This window comes from Apus apus, chromosome Z (assembly GCF_020740795.1).
Source record: "Apus apus isolate bApuApu2 chromosome Z, bApuApu2.pri.cur, whole genome shotgun sequence".
Lineage (NCBI taxonomy): Eukaryota > Metazoa > Chordata > Aves > Apodiformes > Apodidae > Apus > Apus apus.
This window is the reverse complement of record NC_067312.1, coordinates 49,645,735-49,670,850: the sequence shown is the minus strand read 5'-3', so window position 1 is coordinate 49,670,850 and position 25,116 is coordinate 49,645,735. Positions and strand designations below refer to the sequence as shown.

The 25,116-nt window shown below is 39.5% G+C and overlaps 1 protein-coding gene across 2 annotated transcripts in view; it reads left to right on the top strand.

Annotated features, from left to right (window-relative positions):
• FBXL17 (F-box and leucine rich repeat protein 17) overlaps positions 1-25,116 on the top strand; it is a 199,798-nt gene that overhangs the window by 101,416 nt on the left and 73,266 nt on the right. For both annotated transcript variants that reach the window (XM_051643658.1, XM_051643659.1), the window contains exon 7: positions 14,117-14,193. In XM_051643658.1, the coding sequence (XP_051499618.1) occupies positions 14,117-14,193 (77 nt within the window). The remainder of the gene's footprint in view (positions 1-14,116; positions 14,194-25,116) is intronic.

The following is a 25,116-nucleotide window of genomic DNA, read 5'->3' as shown; positions in this document are numbered from 1 at the left end:
GCATATGTAGAAATGAAATCATATTTGCTGGATTAATTTCTGGACTAAACTAGGATTGACTCTGACACGTCTAAATATATGATACACAATGTACAGAGGCTTGTCTGGAATCTTGATTTTTACTGAGTGTCTGAGGATTATAAAGGGTGCTCATGTTGCCACATGAAAGTTAACTGGAGCTAGCATGGTTTGAAGCCCTTTGATCTACTACAGGTAGCAGCGTCTTTTAGTTATATTGAGCTTCCCACTTATTTGGAAATATCTCGTGCATCCCCACTAGATGTTTTAAGACTCAGAATTTCATCTGCTTTCACACCTATTGATTGCTGCCGTGGTTTTCTGAAACAGCAATGTCAGCATGAAACAGTTGAGGAAGTGTTGAGACATCTTTCTGGAGGACTGGGAGGAAATGTTACTCTCTTTTAAGCTGAACAACAACAACAAAACCCATTCAAGTTGCAGTTATGTGTCAGCTTTCTGCAATTTTCTAAGCTTGAAATTGAATATAAAGTGTGTATTCCTGTCTGCCTGCCCCTCAATTCTAGATAAATGCCGATGGAAAACAAATTCATCTAAAATTCTTGGATACATTTAGTTTTGCGTTTCACTTCTGCACATGTTACTTTTTTTTTTTGGTTCCAGTCACATTGGACAAATTCTTCTGTGTGACTATGTATCAACTTACATTTCCAAAGACAAAATTAAATATTTAATTTACATGTATTGTCATAAATATTTATCTTGCTTTTATTGGGGAGCTATGTATCTATTTGCAACTGTACTCACATGTGTACAAACAAAAATCTTATAGTTAATACTCAGCTCAGACTGTTGACCTAAAGCGTGGACTGTTAATGTATTTAGGCCTCCATAATACTAGATACCTAGCATATCTTATCATAACTACTTGTATTTCCTATTCAATGATATTTCTGTTAATGAATTGTATAGATTTTCTGTACTTACACAGGAAATGAAAACTATTTTAAACTTCATTCAACATTTAAAAAGTCTTTGTTGTTTTTGATTTTCAGGGTACCTAACTTGTAGCAATTGCTCTGTAAGCTCTATAAATCCATTCTTCGTTGTTCCCTAAAGATACAAGGTGTTTTTTTTCTTACTGGAATTATTTGTAATATTTTTGAAGGTGCTTTGTATTGTTGCTTTTTTTTTTCATTTGTATTTATGCTTAATATAAAGAGCTTGAACAGACAACAGCTGTAAGCAGCTATTTTTTTTGTCTGTATAAGGTCTTAAAAAGAACCTTGAAGCCTTTAATTAGGCCTGACAAGAAGTTTGGGAAGTATATGGGTATGCTAAGTAATTGCAGGGAAAAATCTGCACTTTAAATACTTCAATACCAGTGCATATTTTCGACAGGTATAAAATACTGTATAAGCATCTGGGTTGTTAACTGGTGGATTCAACATAGAAGTTAAAACGATCTTAACTTCATATTTTATTTTTTAAATTTCTGTTTCCAAGGGTGTTCTTTTTAACATTCTTTTCTTTAAATGCTTTTTGAACTTAGGGGATTCTTTTTCCTACATAAAATTGTATCTAGCTCATTTATTTTTATACTAGGAAATATGGTTTATCCTGGTGTCTTAATTTAGCTTTTTCTTTTTCTTTTTCTTGGAACTTGATTATTGTATTACAGTGTCTTGTTTACTTCAGCCTGTAGTTTGGGAATTTTGTCTCTCATCCTACTCTCTTTTCTGTGAAAAAGGAAAGCAAATCACCTTTTTTTATCCTTTTGTTTGTTTGTTTTCCTCAGATGCTGGTGTTTGAGTGTCAGTTTGCAGGAGATTACAAAGCATTACAAAGCTATTAAGTTAATTGCATTACTTTTTACCTTCAAAGACCACTGCTGAAATATTTAAGAATCCTTAAGTACAGCTTATAAAGAACCTTTATATGCCTTTGACCCAAAATCAAGTGTTTTGAAAGATTTGTGGCCACTTCTGTGTTCCTTCGTCTTGTCAGGTTGAGAGGCCTACAAATAATTTTTTTGAACAACTGAGGTTCTGCTGGTTTATACAAATCACTAAAATCATGGATGAATCATTTTATGTGAAGCATAAAAAAATTTAGAACCATGTTATATATAAACCCAGGGATTATATTAGTTTTCTTTGTTCTTTTGTTCTTATTTTGTTATGATAGGAGGATAAAACAGTTTTAAAAGTTTGTGAATGTTTTGCAAAGCACCTGTTTTTTTCATTACTTCAATACTTGGAGAATTTTTTTGTGAAAAGCTTTAATTCTTTGTGTTTATTACAGTAACAATACGTACAGTGAACTTTACCTGTCTTCCTAGCACTTCCTTTAAGTGATTGTAGGCATAAATTCTTCTGTAACTCTGTTTCTAATAGACCTACCAGGCTAAAGAACTGTACAGGAAATCAAATATTCCCACTGTACAAACATAACCTGGAAATTCTCTTCCACTGTGTTTGACAAACCTGTTATCATGCTTAGGAATCCTGAAGCCTGACTTGAGCTGTTAACTTTTCATCTCATACGTTAAGCAAAATTAGTCTGGATAAATACAAATTAAAACAATTCTGTCTGCAACTCAGTATATGTTTATGTGGACATTTGAGGGAGACTGTGTGGTTAAGAAGGTGAAAAAAAGATAACCACTTTCCTATCCCATCTCCTCAGAGTAGTTGGCAACTCACCTAATAGTTTCAGCCTATAGCCACCTGTGTCCAGTGTCATAAATCAGTTGTGAAAATTCAGCTTATATAATAGTGGAGGGTCATCTTAATTTCTGGGATTAAAAGAATTCTACCTGCTGTTGGTTTTAAATCTGTGCTGCAATCTGTAGTGCATAGATCTGTAGCATAGATCCATGGTGTAGCATAGATCTGCAAAGCCTCTTTCCAGAGATCTCTTTAGAGGAGAAGGCTGCTATGAAAGTCAGTGGTACTATAGTTAATAGGTATGTGGAAGATGGTATGTGCGAAGGCATCCTGAAGTCCCTGTGCTTCAGCTCAGTCTTACTTTTGAAGGAGCCCAGAGGGTGGCAGTGAAAGCAAAGCTATCCAGTTTTGTCCAAGCATGTCTGACAAAGACAAGCCATGCTGAAAAGTAGAGACATATTAGTAATCACCAGATTACACAGGTAAAAAGAAACTAGCTGAGGCAAAACAGGAAATCTATTTCTGTCCCCAGCTGCCTATGAGAGACACACATGAGAAACCAAGATCTGAGATTTCTGTAATGACACTGACATTTTCTGCAAGGACAGACTTTGGTTTAATAATTTCTCATACTGAAGGAGAGAGAAAATGGTTCAGAATAATGTATTGTGAGTTGATGGTAGTTATGATAGCTGATGCCAGCTGATGGGCAAGAATCATGGCTCTTCATTCGTACACGAATGAAGTTACTAAAGGACAGAAAAGTCTTACAATATGGATTCAGCTGAAGAGTTACCTGGATTTCAGTTAGATATCTCTCTTGAATATGCTTAGCATGACTTCAGTTTATTACTTTATGGTGCCAAAGATTGTGGATTATTCTAACATATTAGAGTAATAAATTCTTATGGATTATTTTAGGATGCCTTTTATGATGCATCCAGTTCACTGAAACACTGTTCTTCTAAATTATCCATTAATAACTGTTGTTTACGCAAAATAAGATTAGTTAAAATTCCTTTTAAAAGAGAATTTGAAATTAAGGAAATCTGTGGACAGAAGATTCACACTGCTCTAATACTTATAATATCATATAGAACACCTGAGCTGGAATAACTGAAATACATATACTTCTCAAATTCTTTTTTCTGATGAACACTAACAGGAGTGCTCCTAAAAGCATTTCTTGTCAACTTCAGCTCTTTGTGCTGTGCTCAGAGTGTGACTGCAACCATATCCATCCCTGATATGAAAGAATTTTTATTCTCCTTAGGAGAAATCTAGCATTGTCTTGACGTCTGGCTGGTATTCACATTACATATGTCTAACTTATATACACGAGATGGCAGTGCTTTCTTTGGAAGTGATTGTAAAGGGTGGAATTAGATCCTATAAAACCTCTTCTCTGCGTTGTGTCTGTACACCATGTTCTCCTATGTCATTAGTATTCTTTCCATATTCTCATGCAAAAAAAAAAAGGGGAAATCCTGTATTACCATAGTACAGAATATATGCAGAATATTGTGTATCTGATATGTATTCATCTATGTTATTAATTATAAATATGTTTGCCTTAAAATATTTTAAATACATATTTGAATTATTTAAATACATCAAATGCATAACATTTCAGTCTTGAAATATTTACAGTATATAGAAGAATCTTAATCTGAAAAACTTAGCATTAAAGAAGACCACAAAGACAGCAAGTAATGTCAAAATAATTATCATTTCTATCTAAATTGATGTCTGCTTTTTATTTACTTACTTAAATTTGTAACACTCTATTTGAATATTCAGTTCAGAGGTCTAGATGCTGCAGTGATAGTAGATGACTCTTTAATGTTATCAGAAATACCTAAATCTTTAGCAAAACAAGTTAACCCTCACCTGGAGGTCATTCAAATGAAATACAAATCCTGTTTTGAAGATATTTTCCTTCTTGGACCTTGTTGAGCCAATATTCTTAACATAGCATGTACCTCTGTTTGTAACTGCATCATACAATGGGAGGGAATCTTTGTCAGCCAAGAAGACATCGATTATAATTTTTTAAGTGAAAAATACAAACTGTAACCAGGAATCAAGTAAAGACTATTAGGAAAATTCCATTAAAAAACAAACAGTCACATTCTGCACTATTTGCAGTTTAAAAAGGTTCAGAAGGCTCAGATCTTACTACATAAAATGCAAATGTGTAAGTGATATATTTGTAGGAAACAAATATTTCTCAAACTTCTTCATGAGGTGCAAGTATAAAATTAATGTAGTGGTTGCTGGATTACAAGAAGGTATGAGTGCAGAGGCTTTGTCTGTTTTTGTTACCTATGATACTCCTCATTTGTTTGACCACTTATTAGACTAGGGACCTGCTGAACTGAAAAATATGACTGGTGACAGCCCAAATTACAGATTCTGTTAGACTGGGCCTGTCATAGGTCCTCAGGAGAGGCTATGGTGTTGGTTTTCCTGTGACATGTAACCTGTACTCTTCATGATCTGCTACTTTAGCTGGTTGCTTCCACTTAGCATTATTTCACACTGATGTAGATTTGCATCTTCCACTTAGCATGGAAACATTATTTCACACTGATGAAGATTTAAGTCAAATTGCTATCCCAAACCCCATCACAAAGTAGGTATTTTTTTTTTCAGTAGAGGGGATAGAGGGAGCTTGAAGGTACTCAGGCCGTATTTACTCACAATGATCATGGAATCATAGAATGATTTGAGTTGGAAGGGAGCTTAAAGACCTTCTAGTTCAACTCCCCTGCATGGACAGGGACACCTCCCACTAGATCAGGTTGCCCAGAGCCCCATCCAGCCTGCCCTTGAACACTGTCAGGGATGGGGCTTCCACAACTGCCCTGCGCAACATGTTCCAGTGTCTTACACCCTCACACTAAAAAGTTTCCTCCTGAGTTCTAACCTAAATCTCCCCTCTTCCATTTTTAATCCGTTACCCCTTGTCCTCTCCCTACAAGCCCTTGTAAAAAAGTCCCTCCCCAAATTTCCTAAAATACAGAGATTGTACCAGAGCAACAAAAAAAGAAAAAAAGGAAAACAGGAAAGGATGTTAACATTAAAATCAATGAAGGCAATTAAGGCATATGAGCCCTGCTTACTGATACCAGAGAAGTAAGCAGAGCTACTGTCATCATTTTCTCCACAAAACCAGTAGAGATACTGAACAGAAGTTTAGCCACATATGTAAAGAATTAATCCAGATCTCAGAAGGAAATAAGTGAAATATTTACTGAATCTAGGATTAAAACCAAAGTCCCAGAAATTAAAAAAAAAAAAAAAGCCTTAGGATTCCACGTACTAATGGAGTTGTCTTACTGAATACTTTATAAATGTAGTTGTGTAACAGCTGATTAGAACATGAATATGAAGAGTATGGCTCTGCTTTTTGTTGCACAGTTTGGTAGTTTCATACTTGTTTTAGAAGAAACTGGTATATCTACCCAGTGAAATAATGTTGATTCATTGCCCCAGGCAATGGATTCAGCCTGCCATATCAATTCTTATATGTTTTCTGGTGTGTCCAATACTAACATTACTAAAATGCATCTCCATAAGCTCATATCATGCAAATTGGTAAAGGAAATTTTCAACTTAAAACCTTATAAGCACTTAAAAGTAACCAGTATTGGAGTTAATTAGACTTTTATTCAAGCCAGTTTGAAAGCCTGTTGCTATTTCATAAAATCACAGAATCATAGAATGGTTTGAGTTGAAATGGACCTTAAAGATCATCTAATTCCAACCCTCCTGCATTGGCAGGGACACCTCCCACTGGTTCAGGTTGCTCAGAGCAGCCTAAAGAATTTCCTCCTGATGTCTAACCTAAGGCTACCCTCTTCCAGTTTTGATCCATTCTCCCTTGTCCTCTTTCTACATGCTGTTGTAAAAAGTCCCTCCCCAGCTTTCCTGTAGGCCCTCTTCAGGCATTGTAAGGCCACTATAAGGTCTCCCCAGAGTCTTATCTTCTCCAGGCTGCATAACTGCAACTCTCTCAGCCTGTCTTCATAACAGAGGTGTTCCAGCCCTTGAATCATCTTCATTACTCTTCTCAATCATCTTCATTACTCTTCTCTGAACTCGCTTGCAACAGCTTGTCACTGTTTGACTCGGGTTCAACAACAATGCTCTCGATCCCTTCCCCCTCCCACCCAGGTAGGGAAGGAGAGAGAGAAAAAGAGAGAGACTTGGCTGGACTGAAAACTAAACTACACAGCTTTAATTAAACACTAATGAATGATATAAGAAAATATATACAATTATATACAAATATGTTCAGATATGTGCAAAAACCTCTCGCCTCCCTCTACCCCCAGCAACTCCCAAAGCATCTCCTGAGCTGGAACAATCCCGGGAAATCCCAGAGACGCTGCTAGAGAAAGCAGAGAGTGATGAGGGTCAGGAGAGCTTGAGCCTGGGGGTGGATGGTGATGGATGGACGGAGTCCTCCCCGGACACTGGCTGTGGACAGAAGAGAAAGAAAGAAGAAGCAGGAAGGAAGTTGTCTTCTGTGATCTCTGACCTTCCTCTGAGCTTACATAGATATATGGAATGGAATATCTCTGGCCAGTTTTGCTGTCTGTCTAACTCAGCCTCCTACAGGGGGGTCATAGATCTCCCTGTAGTGTCTGAGCCAGCAGAGTAAAGATGTGACCTTGAAGACCCAGCAGTTAGAAAAACATTCCGTTCTTATCAGTCTTAACTGGAATGCACTGGTGCTAGTTAAAAGAAAGCTTACTGAAGGAAAAAAAAGGATCAGTAATAGGAAAACTGGCTTCATCCTGGCTGAAACCAAGACACAGCTCCATGTCCTCCTTATGTTGAGGACTCCAGATCTGGACACAGGTGGGGGTCTCAGAAGAGCAAAGGGTTTTTTTTGCAAAAAAAGCATGCAGAGCCTCCATCACAGAGAATCTGTACCTGGAGTTACAGATTCAGAACTACTTAATATGCCAAAGAATTCTGCATTTATGTTTTATGGAGGAGTGTTATTTTTCTTCTGTCAGGGCAGTCATTCTCTCTAAATCAGACTCATCTTACATACCTGATGCTGAAAGTAACAAGTACCAGACAAAAAAATAAAATAAAATTGGAGGAGCAGGTAGAAAGTAATCTTTCCATTTAGTGTGAACACATTGCCTGTACTTTGGGAATTGCCTTGGCTTCCCGTTCACCTCCTAACAGAATTGCAATCCTGCACTTAGAGGAAAACTTTTCAGGCCTCCTGTAAATCTAAAGAGAAACAGAAAGTCATATCTACCTATGTCTATCTTAGGCACAGGCAGGTTACTAAGAATAAAAATACTTCTTTAACCCACATGACAGTTTTAATTTATATGTTACTGGACTGTCTAGCAATGAGTAACAAATTCCCTTATGTGTTCTGGCAGTAATCCGGGAATTACTTGAGGCTTCCATGTGAGCCTTGAAAACTAGTAATGTATTCAGAAATAATAGAGTGAGAGCATTATCTTCTCTAGTTATCTTTGTGAGTTTAGCCTGTGAATGTGTTAGTATACAGTGGATGCTACTGGAAACAAGGTGTCCCCTGACAGTGTTTATTCTTAAAATACAGAATGAGCTTAGGTTATTTTTGAGATTTCTCCTTACAGTCTTTCTGGTACAGGAAATGTGATGACAGCCATAAAAATTTTGAATGCAGTAGATGTCAGATCAAGTATGGCAACCAGTAGCTGCTTTGAATTAATTTATTAATAACCTGAAATATTCTATTGAATGGTGTACATGTTTGCTCTGCTGACCATCAGCATGCTTCTGCTGTCTGGGTTGCTTAGCTGTCTCGAAATAAAAGTGCAAAGTGAGCTTATGTCTTCTTAGTACTGTTTCTTCTATGACTTCTCAAAGTGCACACACTCGTTAGTTTGCTTTTTTCCCATCTTCCCTGATGAGTGAAGAATTACTCGTGTGTTGCTTTTATACTGAAATTACTTACTACAAAGAGAGACTGGCAGTTCTGGTTTAAGTGACTGCCAAGTTGTATAGCCAAGACTAACATGGTAACAGTGTTCTTTCCTTGGAAATTTTCAACCATCAATAACATTTATTACTTTAATGCATTATATTTAGAATGAAAAGGTTTATCTTTAAAGTTGTCAATGAAATAAATGTGACTTGCTCAAACCCTATTTTAAATACAGGGCAAGTGCCAGATTCTGCACCTGGGATAGGGCAACCCTGGTGGTAGGTACAGACTAGGGAACAAGTGGCTGGAGATCAGCGTGGCAGAGAAGGACCTGGGGATCCTGGTTGATGGCAAACTGAGTATGGGCCAGCAGTGTGCTCTGGCAGCCAGGAGGGCCAACTGTGTCCTGGGGTGCATCAAGCACAGCACTGCCAGCTGTTCGAGGGAGATGATTGTCCCACTCTACTCTGCGCTGGTGCAGTCTTACCTTGAGTACCGTGTGCAGTTTTGGGCACCACAATATAAAAAGGACATCAAGCTATTGGAGAGTGTCCCAAGGACACCCATGAGGATGGTGAAGGGTCTGGAAGGGATGACTTATGAGCTAAGGACACTTGGGTTGTTCAGCTTGGAGAAGAGGAGTCTGAGGGGGTGACCTCATTGTAGTCTATGGCTTCCTCATGAGGGGAAGAGATGGGGCAGGTACTGATCTCTTCACTCCTGTGACCAACGACAGGACTTTGGGAAATGGCAGGAAGCTGAATCAGGGGAGGTTTAGGTTAGGTATGTGGAAAAGGTTTTTCACCCAGAGGGTGGTTGAGCACTGGAACAAGCTCCCCACGGAAGTGGTCATTGCACCAAGCCTGCCTGAGTTCAAGAAGTGTTTGGAAGATGCTCTCAGGCACATGGTGTGATTCTTGGGGTGCCTGACACAGGGACAGGAGTAGGATTGGATGATCTATGATTCTATGATATATTACTACAGAAAAGTAAGGAAAGACAGATCTGCCTTTAAGTGATTTCATAGTTTTTTACATTTTATTAATAATGGTTTATTTAAAATTCTAAGGAGTGTGGAATGATAGTTATATATAATGATTTATTAATACATCGCAGAACACTTGCCTGAGTTCTCTAGAGAGGCAAAAATACAACACATGGACATTTCCTTGGCTTTTTGAATATTTAGATTTTAGCAAACTACATAATCTCTAAGGGTTTGACAGTTGCACCCTTGTAGGTGCAGTTTGATCAGTTTAGGAAACCTTTTGAAGCTGCCTCTGATTGTCTGGCTGCAGAACATAATAGTCACTGTCATAGGTGACATTGCATTGAGGAATTAGATTATTATTTCTGCTCTGTTTCAGTTCAAAGTTAGCTGAGATTTGCTGGAAAGACATCTAAACTTAGACTGTCAAGATTCAGGATTTTTACACCAATGAACAGAGAAACTCAGAAGATTATATGAATAGCAGGGTGTGGTGGTTTGTTAAATGCATGTGATAGATCAAGAAGAAAAAATTATCGAACTCATAAACTTTCAGTCAAAGTCCTTCTTGTTCTTGTTTTTTTCCCTTGCCTTGGATGGCAATTTTTTACATTTTAATGGCTGAAAAGTTTTTGGGGTAGCTGTTGAGAAAACACTGTCTGCAGGTGCAAGTGCAGAAAAAAAAAAAAAATTAAATACCATTTATTTTACAAAAATGTAAACAACATTATGATACACCAAATATAAATAATTACTGGTATGCTCAATGCCCTAACAAAATCAGAACCATCTCAACAAGACTCAGGGGACCCTAAGATAGGAAGGACTGAAATAATTTTCATCACGTCTTACTGTGTAAAGCATCTGTTACCACATTACATAAAGTTAATTTATAATCTTGTGCTTTTGGACTTCTGAATTCTGCAAAGATGCTCAAAGTGGTGAATTAACTTGTGGGGTAATTAACAGCTGAAGTAAGTCTAGGGCACAGTGACTATGAATTGCTAGAGGTCCATAGCACTCAAACTGATTGTTACCTGGACACCCAGTCCCCTGAGCTGGCAAACGGGGAGGTGGCGCAGAATGAGACCTTCATAATCCAAGAGGAAGGGATCAGTGACCTGCTACACCACCTAAACATCCATAAGTCTATGAGGCCAGATGGGTTGCATCCAAGAGTACTGAAGAAGTTGGCGGATGCACTTGCCAAGCCTCTTTCCATCATTTTCTAGCAGTCTTGGCCAACGGGGAAGGTCCCAGTGGACTAGAAGGTGGCAAATGTGGTACCCATCCACAAGAAAGGCCAAAAGGAGGATCCAGGGAACTACAGACCTGTCAGTCTGGTATTGGAGCCAGGGAAGGTCATGGAGCAGATCATCTCAAGTCCCATTACGCACCATAACAACCAGGTGATCAGGTCCAGTCAGCACAAGTTTATGAAAGGCAGGTCCTGCTTGACAAACCTGATCTCCTTCTATGACAAGATGACCCACCTGGTTGATGAGGGAAAGGCTGTGGATGTTGTCTACCAGGACTTCCATAAAGCCTTTGACACTGTTTCTCACAGCATTCTAATAAAAAAACTGGCTACTCATGGCTTGGATGGGCACACGCTCTGCTGGGTAAAACACTGGCTGGACAGCAGGGCCCAGAGAGTGGTGGTTTCTTAGCTTCTGAACATAATGAACTGTGGAATGTTGGAATGTTGATGTGTTCATCACAATGCTGACTAAGGTCTAGTTGTCTTACAAACATCTGTGGTCTTGTAACTGTTTTGTATTAACAGTAGGTAGGTATGTTTTTAGCTACAGTCTATACAATACACTGTATTTCTGAAATACAGTGTAATTGGCTTCTTTAAGTCAAATCAGTTTCTGCTCTCTGCCTTTATCTTGTTCCTGGTTGTCCTGCAAATTCCGATGTGTGATACTAATTTCCTATTTTTAAATTCAATTGAATTTCACATCAGTCTATCACAGGTCAGCATTCATAAAATATTGAGTAGATCTAGGAAAAGCTTGGCATAAGAATTTATTTTATAGCAATTTTCAAGTTTAATGAATAAGCAGTTTCTTTGTAAAGTAAGTGTTAAATGTTATCTGTTTTGATATTCTCATGTCTTACAGCATTCTAAATAATACACATTTACAAAGTAAGAAGTTAAGATCTTTTACTTTTGGTCAGCTCTGATCCAGACTTGTATATTATCAAAGTTTTAATTATAGTCTTATTTCATTATTCCTTGGCTAATAAACCCTTGTCTCATTTTTTTGTAATAAGTTATTTTGAGTGTGAAAATTACTTTTCTTCTGGGAAGTATATTTATATTTTAATTCCTTTGGAGGAAATACAGTGAAAAACATCTGTGTCCCTGTAACTTTCACTTCTTCATTTAGATGTTGCATGTCCTTTTGTTACTAAAATTTGTAGGATGAGCAGGTAAAAGCCAGTTCAGTAACCTTGGGTTAAGAGATTGAAAGCTCTTTCTGCCTTGGCACACAACTGTGCTTACCATGTCCAGGAGGCATAATGTTAGCCCCCTGATGGATAGTCCCAAAGTTTTCTGCTGCTTAGTTATCAGTTTTGCTCACTTCTGTCATTTGCTGCTGCTTTACTTCTCTTATTTACCGTTATGCTGATATGTCAAAGTTAGGCTTCTTTGTTGCCTACATCAGCAACATTGTAAGTATAAAGACTTCCAAAGATAAATATGGCAATAATCTGATATAATTTTGATGGATTATTACAACAGAATTAACATGACTTGATCCTTGCTTTTTAGAAAAGGTTAATTTCATTTTGTTCTTTCAACCTTTTTCTTTGCTGTCATGTTTAACAAAGATTAAAAGGTAAAAGTAATAAATACACAACTACTTTTATTTTTCCTTATGTTGTAAGGAAATCAGTTGTTACTAACAATTATGTATTGTGACCCTCTACAGAGCAGAGGCTAATGAGGCCATATTAAGTGTTTCTTCTGCCTGTGCAAATTGATTTACAAGGTGAAGATCTATAGAATGGGTAACAGAAATTAAAATGTCTTATGCAAGTTACAGAAGGCAGGCAAAAAAAAATTATCCATTCTATATTGAAGCCAAGTTTTTAAAAAATGTATTCTCTCAGACTAGATGTCTGATGACCACACTCTTAGATGTTAGGTGATTTAAATATTTTTAAAAATATATAAAAACCCACAAATGAACAAACAACCAAAACCAAAACAAAACACAAAACTATGCAGTTAAAACTACTTTTTTTTTTCCTGTTTAATGGAAATAGTTAAAGACTTTTTTTTCCATTAGGAGAAAGTGAACAGTATTTCATTTAAACTCCAAGATGTCACTAAGGAGAGGACTGGTTTCACACAAGCCACTTGAAAAAACTTTAACTGTATTAGCTGGCACTATCTGGATTCATTAAAGTATAAAATTATAAATTGAAACTATATCATTTACACAGGCTACTTCTTTTGTCCTTTATTTTTGAAATCGAGTGACTAACTGCATTTAAATTTTTTCTGAAACACTGCATTGCTGGCACTCCCTATGTTTTTAAGACAAGCTTGTAAATATATAATGGCACCCTTATGGAAGGAGGGACAAGAACTACAACTTCTTTCTTCGCAGCTGAACCAATTTTCCTTGAAGCCAGAGAATGGCCAATGTCCTGAGATCTAAGTATACAAGGATTCTGAAGGATGAATATGCAGTTATGTCTCTGGGCAGATAATAAAAATTTCACCATGATTGTTTGAAAACTTGTGTAACTGAAGTTGCAGGGAACATCAGTTAGTCTTTTATGTCATCTTGACTTTCTTGCAGTAGTATTTTTAGACATTATTATAGACTTGGTTGCAAGTATATAGTAATTGATTACACAAGACAGTTTTTGTTTTCATATTAGTTTTTTTGCATACAAGAAATCAAACAAGGTGGTTAACAGAAAAATATGTGTGTTTCATTGTAAATTTGTCATAGTTGTGGCAAGGCAAACTAATACCTCTTCTCATCTACACAAGTGTCTATAGCAACATACTGGAACACCAATTACATGTAGCATTTCATGGCCTGATGAATGCTGACTCCTGCAATAATCACTGAAGAAATACAAATATTAATTTAAAATTAAATTTCTTTTGTCCTCATCACAGTGCATCAGTAGTTCTTCCCTAGAAGAAAACCCTCAAAGCTTAAACCTTGTAACAGAAATTTTCCAAAGTTATAAATTAGCAAAAAAATAGAAATTCACATTTATATTATTTTCTGAAGGACGTATCTGTATATATTTCAAGCAACTCACATTTTCAAAGACTTACAGGATTATTGATACAAGATAATTCTCTGTAAGATAATATTTTTCTCCAGTGCATACCTGTAGCCATATGCATTTTCAGTGAATTGTATGTAACAGTTGAGAACATGAAGAAACTGAGATATAATACAATACACTTGAGGCCTGAGCTTTTGCTATTTAAAAATTATCTTTCTTCTTTTAACTGTGATTATGTCTTTTAACTGTGTATATGTCTTCCAGCTGTGTGGAGGTGATTGCCAGAGAAGGCCGGAACCTGAAAGAGCTGTATTTAGTATCCTGTAAGATCACTGACTATGGTATGTAATATATCTTTGTTTTTGGGAAGATTGAGCTTTACTAGCCTTGCACAGGGACTCTTACAAAAGTGTTGAAAACTTACAGATGTAAATTTTCAAAACCTTTATCCATAAAAATAGGCAAAAGTGTTTGTCATGCTGAAAAATATCTGTGATTAGAAGTATGAAAGTCAGTGTACGTATGTGCTGCAAACTGTTCCTTATAGAGTTGACAGTTACTGGGCAGACTGCATAGGATGTCCTTTGAATTGTCATGGAGACCACAAGAGCATTTAAGAGAAAATCCAAAAATACACTTGCATTTCGAGATGCTGTAAAAGCAGCTGTGAGTGTGCTGTGATTGCCTATTATAGGCAAAAAAATTTGAATGGACTTGATAATCCCTTAAAAATGCTGTTATGACAAAATAGAGAGGAGCAGTTTAGGAATGAGGCTTGCTGTCTGATACCCACATAGAGAAGCAGAATTTGTATTTGGAGTAGGAAATCTTGAGTGTGTTTGCAGAGGCTTCTTTATTTTTCCATCTTTTGGGTTTTTTTTGCAAATAAGATAATTACTTTAAAATAGACACTTATTTCTGCAATAAGGCTGAATTCTCTAACGTCATATCTCCTACTTACATGCCTAAATTTCAATAGGATTTACAAACTGTATCTTTGAGATAGGCATCTCAAGTTTTCTGATTATTTTATTTCTTAATCTCTTTTTTCTTAATTTTATACTACACAGCTTTTTTTTAAAAAAAGAATTACTATGTCAAAGTGATAAACTACCTTTCCAGTGGTCATAAACTTTTTTTTTTTTTTTTTTTTTTTAATTTCCCCTTCGGATTTTGCACTTCACTGGGGTTTACATGGGTACTTCCAGGGGTTCTTCTGTAGAGTTCAGCTTGCTTTGCATCCACAGTTCTTGAAGATGAGCTCACAGTACAGCTGTAGCACTTGTGGGAGCTTTGGGACATGGGAGAGGAGAGGGAACATGGTCCTGTACCACCATTTTCTCTGGTCTATAGTTGTTTGTACCTCCATGTGCAGAACAGATCTTGCCGAAGTTGAAAACGTAGATTTTCTTGTCTCAATACCACTTGGCAAAGATGAAATTGTGAAATGGGAACTGTCTGCTGAAAATTCAGGAAGAATAATGTAGAATGAAGTTGATTCTTACCACTGTTGTAGGGTGAGAGGTGCAGGGCCTCAGCTGGAAGTGACACTCCCCATTTGTATATTGTAGATCTACTAGCTGTACTTTTGTTGCTTCTGATTTCAACAATCAATGTAGAAAGTATTGTACTGGAAATAATGGAATCCACAATTGATTTTGCCCTTCATCAGCTGCAGTTATTAAGAAGAAAAACAGGATTTCCCCCAAAAGTAGGGATACACATTCTGAGAAACAGAAGCATGGAAGCTGAGGTTAGGGAAAGTCTTGCCTATGAAAGAATGGAGAATGCACAAAGGAAGTGTCCATGGCTAGATGAAAAATGGGAAGTGTGTTTCACAGAATGAATGAGTGGAAAGTATATGTAGAGACTGGATGATTAGTTTGGCAACCATAAACATCCAATCTGAGGTTCTGTTGACTTCGGTGGAGTAAGGTTCACCTGTCATTAGTGTCCTAGATTCTGAATTCAGCATTATTGCAGTTGGTTGTTGGAGTTTTGAGAACATTTTCAGTAAATAGTGTTGATACTATGTTTTACTATTCACAAAAAATTTTACTGTTCATACTAATAAAGATCAGTGAAACATCCAGCAAAATAGCTGGGATACTGTTTTTGATACATTATTAAGACTAGATAATTGCCATTATTATCTGAAGCATATCTCAGCGTGGCAGCCTGACAAATATATTCATCTGCTTGCAATATCAGAGCCGAAATTGCAATATGAACTGTAGCAAAGTAGAATTTATAAGAACCATCTATGCTTTGTAAGGAAGTAAAAATTTTGTCTTAGATTGAACATGTGCTAGCAAGTGGGAATTAGTTAGAGTAACAGGAATGTTGCGGGATGGAGCCAGGCTTCACCCTTTTCTTCCTTATTAATTTATTTCCTGGAAGACTTTCCCACATTTGTTTGTGGTGCTGTTAACAGGTGAGCTCCTTACACTGCTGCAAGCTCAGTGTGTTGAACTTCCTTTATCAAAGAAGCTGCCTCTCTTCTACAATGGGAAAAGAGCAGACACTCACTACCTGAGAGGCTGTTCAAATCCTCATGTCCTCTGCATGTTTATATTTGTGTCAAGTAGACGAAATCTGCTAAGAATCATAGAATTATTAAGGTTGGAAGGGACGTTAAAGATCACCAAATTCAAACCCCCTGCCATGAGCAGGGAACCCTACCACTAGATCACGTTGCACAAAACCTTGTCCAACCTGGTTAAAAATTTGTAGGGATGGGGCATCAACAGCCTTCCTGGGCAACCCATTCCAGTTCCTCACCACCCTCACAGTGAAGAATTTCTTCCTAATATCTAACCTAAATCTCCCCTCTCGCAGTTTAAAACCATTACCCCTTGTCCTGTCTTCTCTGGTGAAAAGCCCCTCCCCAGCTTTACTGTAACCCCTTCAAGTACTGGAAGGTGCTGTAAGGTCTCCCTGGAGCCTTTTCTTCTCCAGGCTGAACAGTCCCAACTCTCTCAGCCTGTCTTCATAGCAGAGGTGCTCCAGGCCTTTGATCATCTTGGTGGCCCTTCTCTGGACCCTCTCCAAACAGGTCCATATCTTTCTTGTGCTGAGGACACCAGAACTGTACACAGTATTCCAGGTGGGATCTGACCAGACCTCCCTGGCCCTGCTGGCCACACTTCTTTTGATGCAGCCCAGGACACAATTGGCTCTGTGGGCTCCAGCACACACTGGCAGCTCATGTCAAGCTTCTCATCAACTACCACCCCAAGTCCTTTTCCTCAGGACTGCTCACAATCCATTCTCCCTTCAGCCTGTATTTGTGCCTGGGGTTGTGCTGACCCAGGTGCAGGACCTTGCACTTGGCCTTGTTGAACTTCATGAGATTGGCATTGACCCACCTCTCCAGCCTCTCAAGGTCCCTGTGTATGGCCTCCTTTCCCTCTAGGGTGTCAACCACACCACACAGCTTGGTGTCATCAGCAAATCTGCTGAGGATTCATTCAGTCCCACTGTCCATGTCTCCATGTTAAACAGCACTGGTCCCAATACTGACCCCTGAGGGACACCACTCGTCACCTGCCTCCATTTGGACATTGAGCCACTGACCACAACTCTCTGGGTGTGGCCATCCAGCCAATTCCTTATCCACCAAGTGCTCCATCTGTCAAATCCATGCCTCATCAGTTTGGAGACAAGGATGTCATGTGAGACAGTGTCAAATGCCTTGCACAAATCCAGGTAGATGACGTCAGTTGCTCTGCCACCATCCACCATCTCTGTAACCTTGTTGTAGAAGGCCACCAGATTGGTCAGGCACGACTTGCCTTTAGTGAAGCCATGTTGGCTGTCACCAATCACCTCTTTATTTTGCATGTGCCTTAGCAGACTTTCCAGGAGGATCTGCTACATGACCTTGCCAGGCACAGAGGTGAGACTGACCGGCCTGTAGTTCCCTGGGTCTTCCTTTCCCCCCTTTTTAAAAACAGGGGCTATGTTCCCTTTTTTCCAATGAGCAGGAACCTCACCAGACCACCATGACCTCTCAAATACGAAGCACAGAGGCTTAGCAATTGCATCCGCCAGCTCCCTCAGGACCCCTGGGTGAATCCCATCAGGTCCCATAGATGTATGCACCTTCAGGTTCTTTGGATGGTCATGAACCTGCTCTGCTCTTACGGTGAAGGGTAATTCATTATCCAGAATGAGTAATAATTCGGGAACCCCCCTGTCCGTCTTAAATCGGTGAAGTTTGCCATTAAAGCAGAGCACCAGCCTCAGCCTCTGCCTCTGTTCGCTCTCCTCGCGGAGTCACCTGACTTCCTGTGGGGTCATTCAAGTGGTCTCATGCTGTCTTCACGTGTCCACTAAAAAAGGAGGTAAGTCCAAAGCTCCGGAGGCTATGGCTGGGTGGAAGCATTCAGTCATATGCAACTGCGATTTTTTGTTTGATACTCCTGAAAGTGAAACATATAATTGTCCTTGCTTTGGATATTAAAATATTGACACCAACTTTGAATTGTAACTGTAGACATTTTCACAGGGTTTTAAAAACATGTCTAGAGCTGGTAAACAGATTTAATGCAGCTTAATGGCATGCATGACATGGAGTCCAAATGCAGGATTTTAAAAGCCATGTGAAACATTTCAACAACTTTTGATGCTGCAGAAGTAGTGCAATTTTGATCTTTTGGACAAGATCATAATTGCTTGGCAATTAAACTCGGAAAAAATAAGTAATAGTGCTAACTCCCAACAAAATTTGTAATGATTTGACATTAATGAAGCAGATAAATTGATTACAGCAAAAACTGCTATGCTTCCCTGTGATTAAAGCTATAGGTGTGTATGTGTGAGGTAATTTCATGTCCTCTAGCAAAAGTTACAAAGTGTGAACTTTGTCATATTATTAATTTAATTCTTTTGTTTTCCAGTTTCTACAATGTGACAGTATGCAAAGCTATGAGAGAAACATGCTTATATGCCATTGGTATTTTTGAAAGACTGAAGTACTAAATTTTATTTTGAAGCCTAAAAGATTAAATAAAAACCTCTACACTCTATTTGATAATGTAGCCATAGGCAAGAATTTCAAGATTCGGCTTGACCAGGCTCTTACCAGCTGAATTTAGTCAAAAAGGTCCCTGCGCACTCCCACTGTGTTGGACCTTTAAAGGTTCTTTCCAACCCCACACGTTCTCTATTTCTGTGATTCTCTGATTCTGTGATTCTGCACTTTCTTGGACTGTCCAGAAACTTGTTTTGTTATATTATAGAAAAAAACAGGAATTGAAGTATATGTGCATACTAAGAGTTGTTAAGTAGTGGGAACAAAAAAAATTAATTTTCTGTTTCATGTTACATTACAAAATGGTTAATTTGGTATTTAAGAAATTTTGTAAAGTAATTGTACAAAGCTTTTCAGGTTAATGTTTGGGACAAGAACCAGAGGTGAATTCTTAATACTTATAGGATTCTGAATATTGAAAATAAGGGCTTTTGTTGTGTAGACTTTTTGCTTTCTAAAGCTGTATTCCTTTTCCATATTGCTACCTTTTTTCATTTACCATTATATTTAGTGTCTCTGAGGACACATGATTTTTTAAAATGTTTTTTTTTCTTCTATGAGGATGTTTGCGGAAGCAAAAAAATCAGTTTCAGCAAACTGTAGTTGAATTATATAGGGTTTATTTTAAAATGTTATACATAGGGTGTAGCTGTTAGAAGTAGATGGCTGGAGGAATAACATAATTTTTATCATAAATAAGTTCAAGTGTCACAAGACAAAATGTAACCGTAAGTTTCATTTCTTTCTTCTTAACTGTTACCGATTTTTTTTCTAACAATATTAAAGTAGTTTTTGCAGATGCTGTTGAACTCTGATGTTTTAATATTTAGGCTACATATGCTTTCTATTTTAAATTTCAATTATCAGAGGACCAGATCATCCCACTCGCACAGAGGAATGGCCACTTCAGGACTGTATCTTAGAGTGGAAACTAAAATACCACCCCCACCACGCTCACAAATTGTTACTGACATCGATATTTATTTTACGAATTAACTAGTTTATTAAGGAACAGCCACACTAAGGGACCAGGAAAGGCAGGGTAAGGAATGTATATCAGGGAAATAATTCACAAGTACTGTGTCCTTATTAAATGTCCACTCCGTGGGGGAGGTGCCAGGATTGAAGGAGTAAAAGGGAGGAAGTCAAGCCCGGTGAAAATTCCTCTTTAAGAGGTGGCAGGGTGTGTGCAAGTATGAGGAACGGAATCACGGTAGGGTGCGCAATTTTATTACCCTTCCGTGAGGTCTCGGTGTGCAGGCTCCCAGGTGAGGGCTTTTCTCCTGGCGGGCTGGCTGGCAGGGGGAGGTCCCGGCGTCCGGGCAGGTCTCCGGCCAACAGCAGGGGTCTTTTCCATAGGGAGTGTCCGAGTAGGCTGCTCACTGATCCACCAGTATCGTTGCCTTTTATGCTCCAGGGTCCCTGCAGCAGGGTTACTGCAGCAAAGCTACTGCCTTCTCCTTATGAATATATTAATAAGGCCCAGTGCCAATTAGCATCCCAATAAGGGATGGAGATTCTCCTTGGTTGTCTTTTTGCTGTTAATGTATTTGTAAAACCTTTTTTTATTGTCCTTTTTTGGCAGTTTTCAGACTGAGTTCCAGCAGGGCATTTGCCCTTCTAGTTTTCTCTCTGTATGTGCTCACAAGTTCCCTGTACTCATCTTGAGTTGTCCGGCCTTCCTTCCAAAGCTGGTAGACTCCCTTTTCCTCCCTGAGTCCCAGCAAAAGCTCCCTGTTCAGCCAAGCTGGTCATCTTACCCAGCAGTTTGTTTTACAACACACAGGGACAGCTGCTCCTGTGCTTTGAAGACTTCCTTCTTGAAGAGCATCCAGCCTTCCTGAATCCCTTTGTCCCTCAAAACTGAATCCCAAGGGACTCTCTTAACCAGTTTTCTAAACAGGCTGAAGTCTGTCCTTCGGAAGTTGGTGGTGGAGGTTTTGGTGACCCCTGTCCTTATTTCACTAAGTATCAAGAGTTTAACCCAGGACGGCCTCTGACCTCCACATCCCCCACCACTCCTTCCCTGTTAGTGAACTGCAAGTCCAGCAAGCCACCTCCCCTGGTAGGCTCACTTACCAGCTGTGTTAGGAAATTGTCTTCCATACGCTCGAGGAACCTCCTAGCCTGCCTGCTTGTGGCTGAGTTACTGCTCCAGCAGATGTCCAGTAGGTTAAAGTCCCCCATCAGAACTAGGGCTGGTGATTTTGAGACTTCTACCTGCCGCCTGAAAAATGTTTCATCTGCTTCCTCGTCCTGGTTGGGTGGCCTGTAGCTGACTCCCAACAGGATATCCACCTTATTTACCTTCCCCCTCGTCTTTACCCATAAACATTCCACATTGTCATCACTGTCATTGAGCTCCATACAATCAAAGCACTCCTTGATGTATAGAGCTACCCCATTTCCTCTCTTTCCTTGCCTAACCCTTCTGAAGAGTTTGTAACCATCTATTGAAGCATTCCAGTCCTGAGTTCCATTCCACCATGTTTCTGTGATGGCAATTAGGTCATAGTTATCTTGCCACACAAGGGCTTTCAGCTCTTCCTGTTTGTTTTCCATGCTGTGTGCATTGGTGTAAATACACTTGAGCTGGAGTATCTGTTTCATCCCTGACATGGGCACACCATCCCTGAGCTCATCTGTTTACATACTGTTTAGCTACTCTTTAGCTACTTCAGGTCTGCTCAGTAGTTTGATTAACTTTGTGTGGCTGGATATGAAGAAACTACTGTCTTCATAACATTCAACTGAAAATTATAATAGATGTCCATGACTATTTTCAATTTACAGTGGCATTATAAATACCAGCTTTCTAATTTAGCAAGTACGTAGTTTATAGAGTTAGCATTTCTGCTGCCTCTTGTTTTTTGTTGTTTTCAAGTTAAAATGGCCCTACTTGGCCATTGTTACCTGCATATTTGCAAGAAATTGTCTTAGCTTTTGTTGATTTGAAGCAGTTATTCTTCAGATATGTCCTGTGTCCTCAGTTTTAATTTGTTCTTGAAGCAGAAGAATCCCATATCCCAAAATGGGTTCTTTATTAAGTTTTTTTCAGATCCTTACTCACACCTAATTTCAAATCTCAATATGTGGTACTTAAATTTAGATTTTACAAGTGCCTTTTTTCCATTTTATCTCTTAGTATAGGAGCAAGCAGAACATTTCTGTCTATCCAAGTAGCATCTGAGCACCAAGAGACCAATATTGATGAATAAAATATTTGTTTCTTTGTCTAGAGTCTTTGGCACTAATTAATTGTTCTTACTGAGAAAAGGATATCCTAAAATTACATAAAACCAAGTTAGTTGGGAAAAATAACTACATTTGTGGTAGGAATACATAATACACTTGGAGCTGGTTTATGTAATTATGAAAGTATTGATTGCTCTTAGAAACTATAAGTAGTCATAGTGACATTTTAAAGGGAAAATTAAGACTGAAAATGGAAAATGGATATAAAAGTGATGTGATCGAGTAAGCTAACAAGTTGATCTATTACTCTAATAGTTTAAATAGAGAACTAAAAGCTTCTTTCTGGTTTGATTCATTAACAAACAGTATAGGAAGATGTGAAGTATTAGGAAAAACTCTCTCTATTGAAAGGAACCTGGGAAATAATTACCCAGCTATCAAGGTCCACAAGATATCTTTCCTGTTCTATAGCCACGGATGGTTGGGTATAAGCTCTTTAGGAAGGACAGGCAGGGCAGAAGACGAGGGGGTGTTGCCCTCTACATCAATGACCAGCTAGAGTCCAAGGAGCTTCACCTGGGGATGGAGGAGAATTCGACCTTATGGGTCAGGGTTAAAGGGAAGACAGGGACAGAAGATCTAGTAGTGGGTGGTCTGCTGCAAACCAGGAAGCTGAGCAGATGAGGCCCTTGGCAGGCAGATAGGAGCAGCTCCACAATCACAGGCCCTGGCCCTCATGGGGGATTTCAGTCACCCTGGTATCTATTAGATGGACAACACAGCAAAGCACCAGCAATCCAGGAAGTTCCTGGAGTGCATTGATGACAACTTTCTCCTCCAAATGGTGGAGGAACCAACAAGAAAAGGTGCTGTGCTGGACCTTGTTCCCATCAACAGAGACAGACTGGTTGATGATGTCATACTTGATGGAAGACTAGGCTGTAGTGACCATGACATGGTCAAACTCAGGATTCTTAGGGCAGCCAGGAAGGAGTGAAGCAAGCTCACAGCCCTGGACTTCAAGAGAGCAGACTTTGGTCTCTTCAAGGATCTGCTTGATAGGGTACCATAGGACAAAGCCCTGGAAGGGAGGGGAGCCTAGGAAAGCTGGTCCATATTCAGGGATGCCCTCCACGCCCAGGAGCAATGTGTCTCAATTGAGAGGAAGGCAGGCAGGAGAGCCATGAGGCCTGTGTGGATGAGCAAAGAGCTTCTGGACACAGTTAAATGTAAAACCAAGGTGTACAGAGAGTGGAAGCAGGGACAGGTATCCTGGGGGGAGCACAGACAAGTTGTCAGAGAAGCAAGGGATCCGGTAAGGAAGGCCAAAGCACAGGTGGAGTTGGACCTGGCCAGGGGTGTTAAGAACAACAAGAAAAGTTTCTACAGGTATGTCAGCAGTAAGAGGAAGATGAGGGAAACTGTGGGCCCACTTCAGAAGGAAACTGGAGACCTGGCCATGCAGGACATAGAGAAAGCTGAGGTACTCAATGTCTACTTTGCCTCATTCTTCACCGGCAAAGGCTCTGACCACACCATCCAAGTTAGAGAAAGCAAAGGCACGGACTGTGAAAGGAAGATCTTCCCAACTGTAGGACAAGAGCAGATTCATGACCATATGAAGGACCTGAAGTCCATGGGACCTGACGGGATTAATCCATAGCACCTGAAGAAACTAGCTGACAAAATTGCAAAGCCTCTGTCTTTCATATTATAAAAGTCTTGGCAGTCTAGAGGACTTGCCACTGACTGGAAAAGGGGAAACATAACCCCCCTTTTCAAGAAAGGAAAAAAGGAAGACCCAGGGAGCTATAGACCTTTCAGTCTCCGTGTGTGCCTGGCAAGAACATGGAGTAGATCCTCCTGAAGGCCTGCTAAGGCATGTGGAAAACAAAGGGCTGATGGGTGTCTGCTTCACCAAGGGTAAATCCTGCCTGACTTACTTGGTGGCCTTCTACAATGGGGTCATGGTATTGGTGGACAAATGAAGACCAACCAATGTCATCAACCTCAAAAGCCTTTAACACTGTCCCACACTACAGTCTGGTGTCAAAACGGGAACAGTATGGATATGATGGATGTACCACATGTTGGATAAGGAATTCGCTGGATAGTTACACTCAAAGAGTTGTGACCAACAGCTCAATATTGAGATGGAAATCTGTGATGAGTGATACACCCCGTGAGTTGGTATTTGGACCAGTGCTGTTTAACATCGGCGACATGGACAGTGGCATTGATTGCACTCTCATCAAGTTTGCTAATGACACCAAACTGTGTGGTAAGATTGACATGCTGGAGGGAAGGGAGGCCATCCAGAGGGATTTGACAGGCTTGAGAAGTGGACTTGGGCAAATTGCATGAAGTCCAACCTGGCCAAGTACAAAGTCCTGCACCTGGGTCAGGACAATCCCAAGCACAATACAAATTGGGTAGAGAACAGATGAAAAACAGTCCAGAAGAGAAGGAGTTTGGAGTGATGGTGGATGAGAAGCTCAACATGAGCCATCAATGTGTGTTTTGCAGCCCAGAAAGCCAAGTGTCTCCTGGGCTGCATCAAAAGAATCGTGGCCAGCAGGGCCAGGAAGGTGATTCTCCCCTTTTACTTGTCTCTCATGAGACCCTGCCTGGAGTACTGTGTCTAATTCTGGGGCCCCCAACAGGAGAAGGACATGGAGCTCATAGAGAAAGTCCAGAGAAGGACCACAAAGATGACCCAGGGGTTGGAGTACCTTTCCTACAATTACAGGCTGAGAGAGTTGGGGTTGTTCAGCCTGGAGAAGGGAAGACTCTGGGGAGACCTTATAGGAGCCTTTCGGTGCCTGAAGGGGGCCTACAGGAAAGCTGGGGAGGGACTTTTTACAAGGGTATGTAGAAATAGGTCAAGGAGGAATGGATCAAAACTTGAAGAGGGGAGATTTAGCTCAGACATCAGGAGGAGGTTTTTTAGTGTGAGGGAGGTGAGACACTGGAACAGGTTGCCCAGGAAAGTTGTGGATGCCCCATCCCTGACACTGTTTAAGGGCAGGTTGGA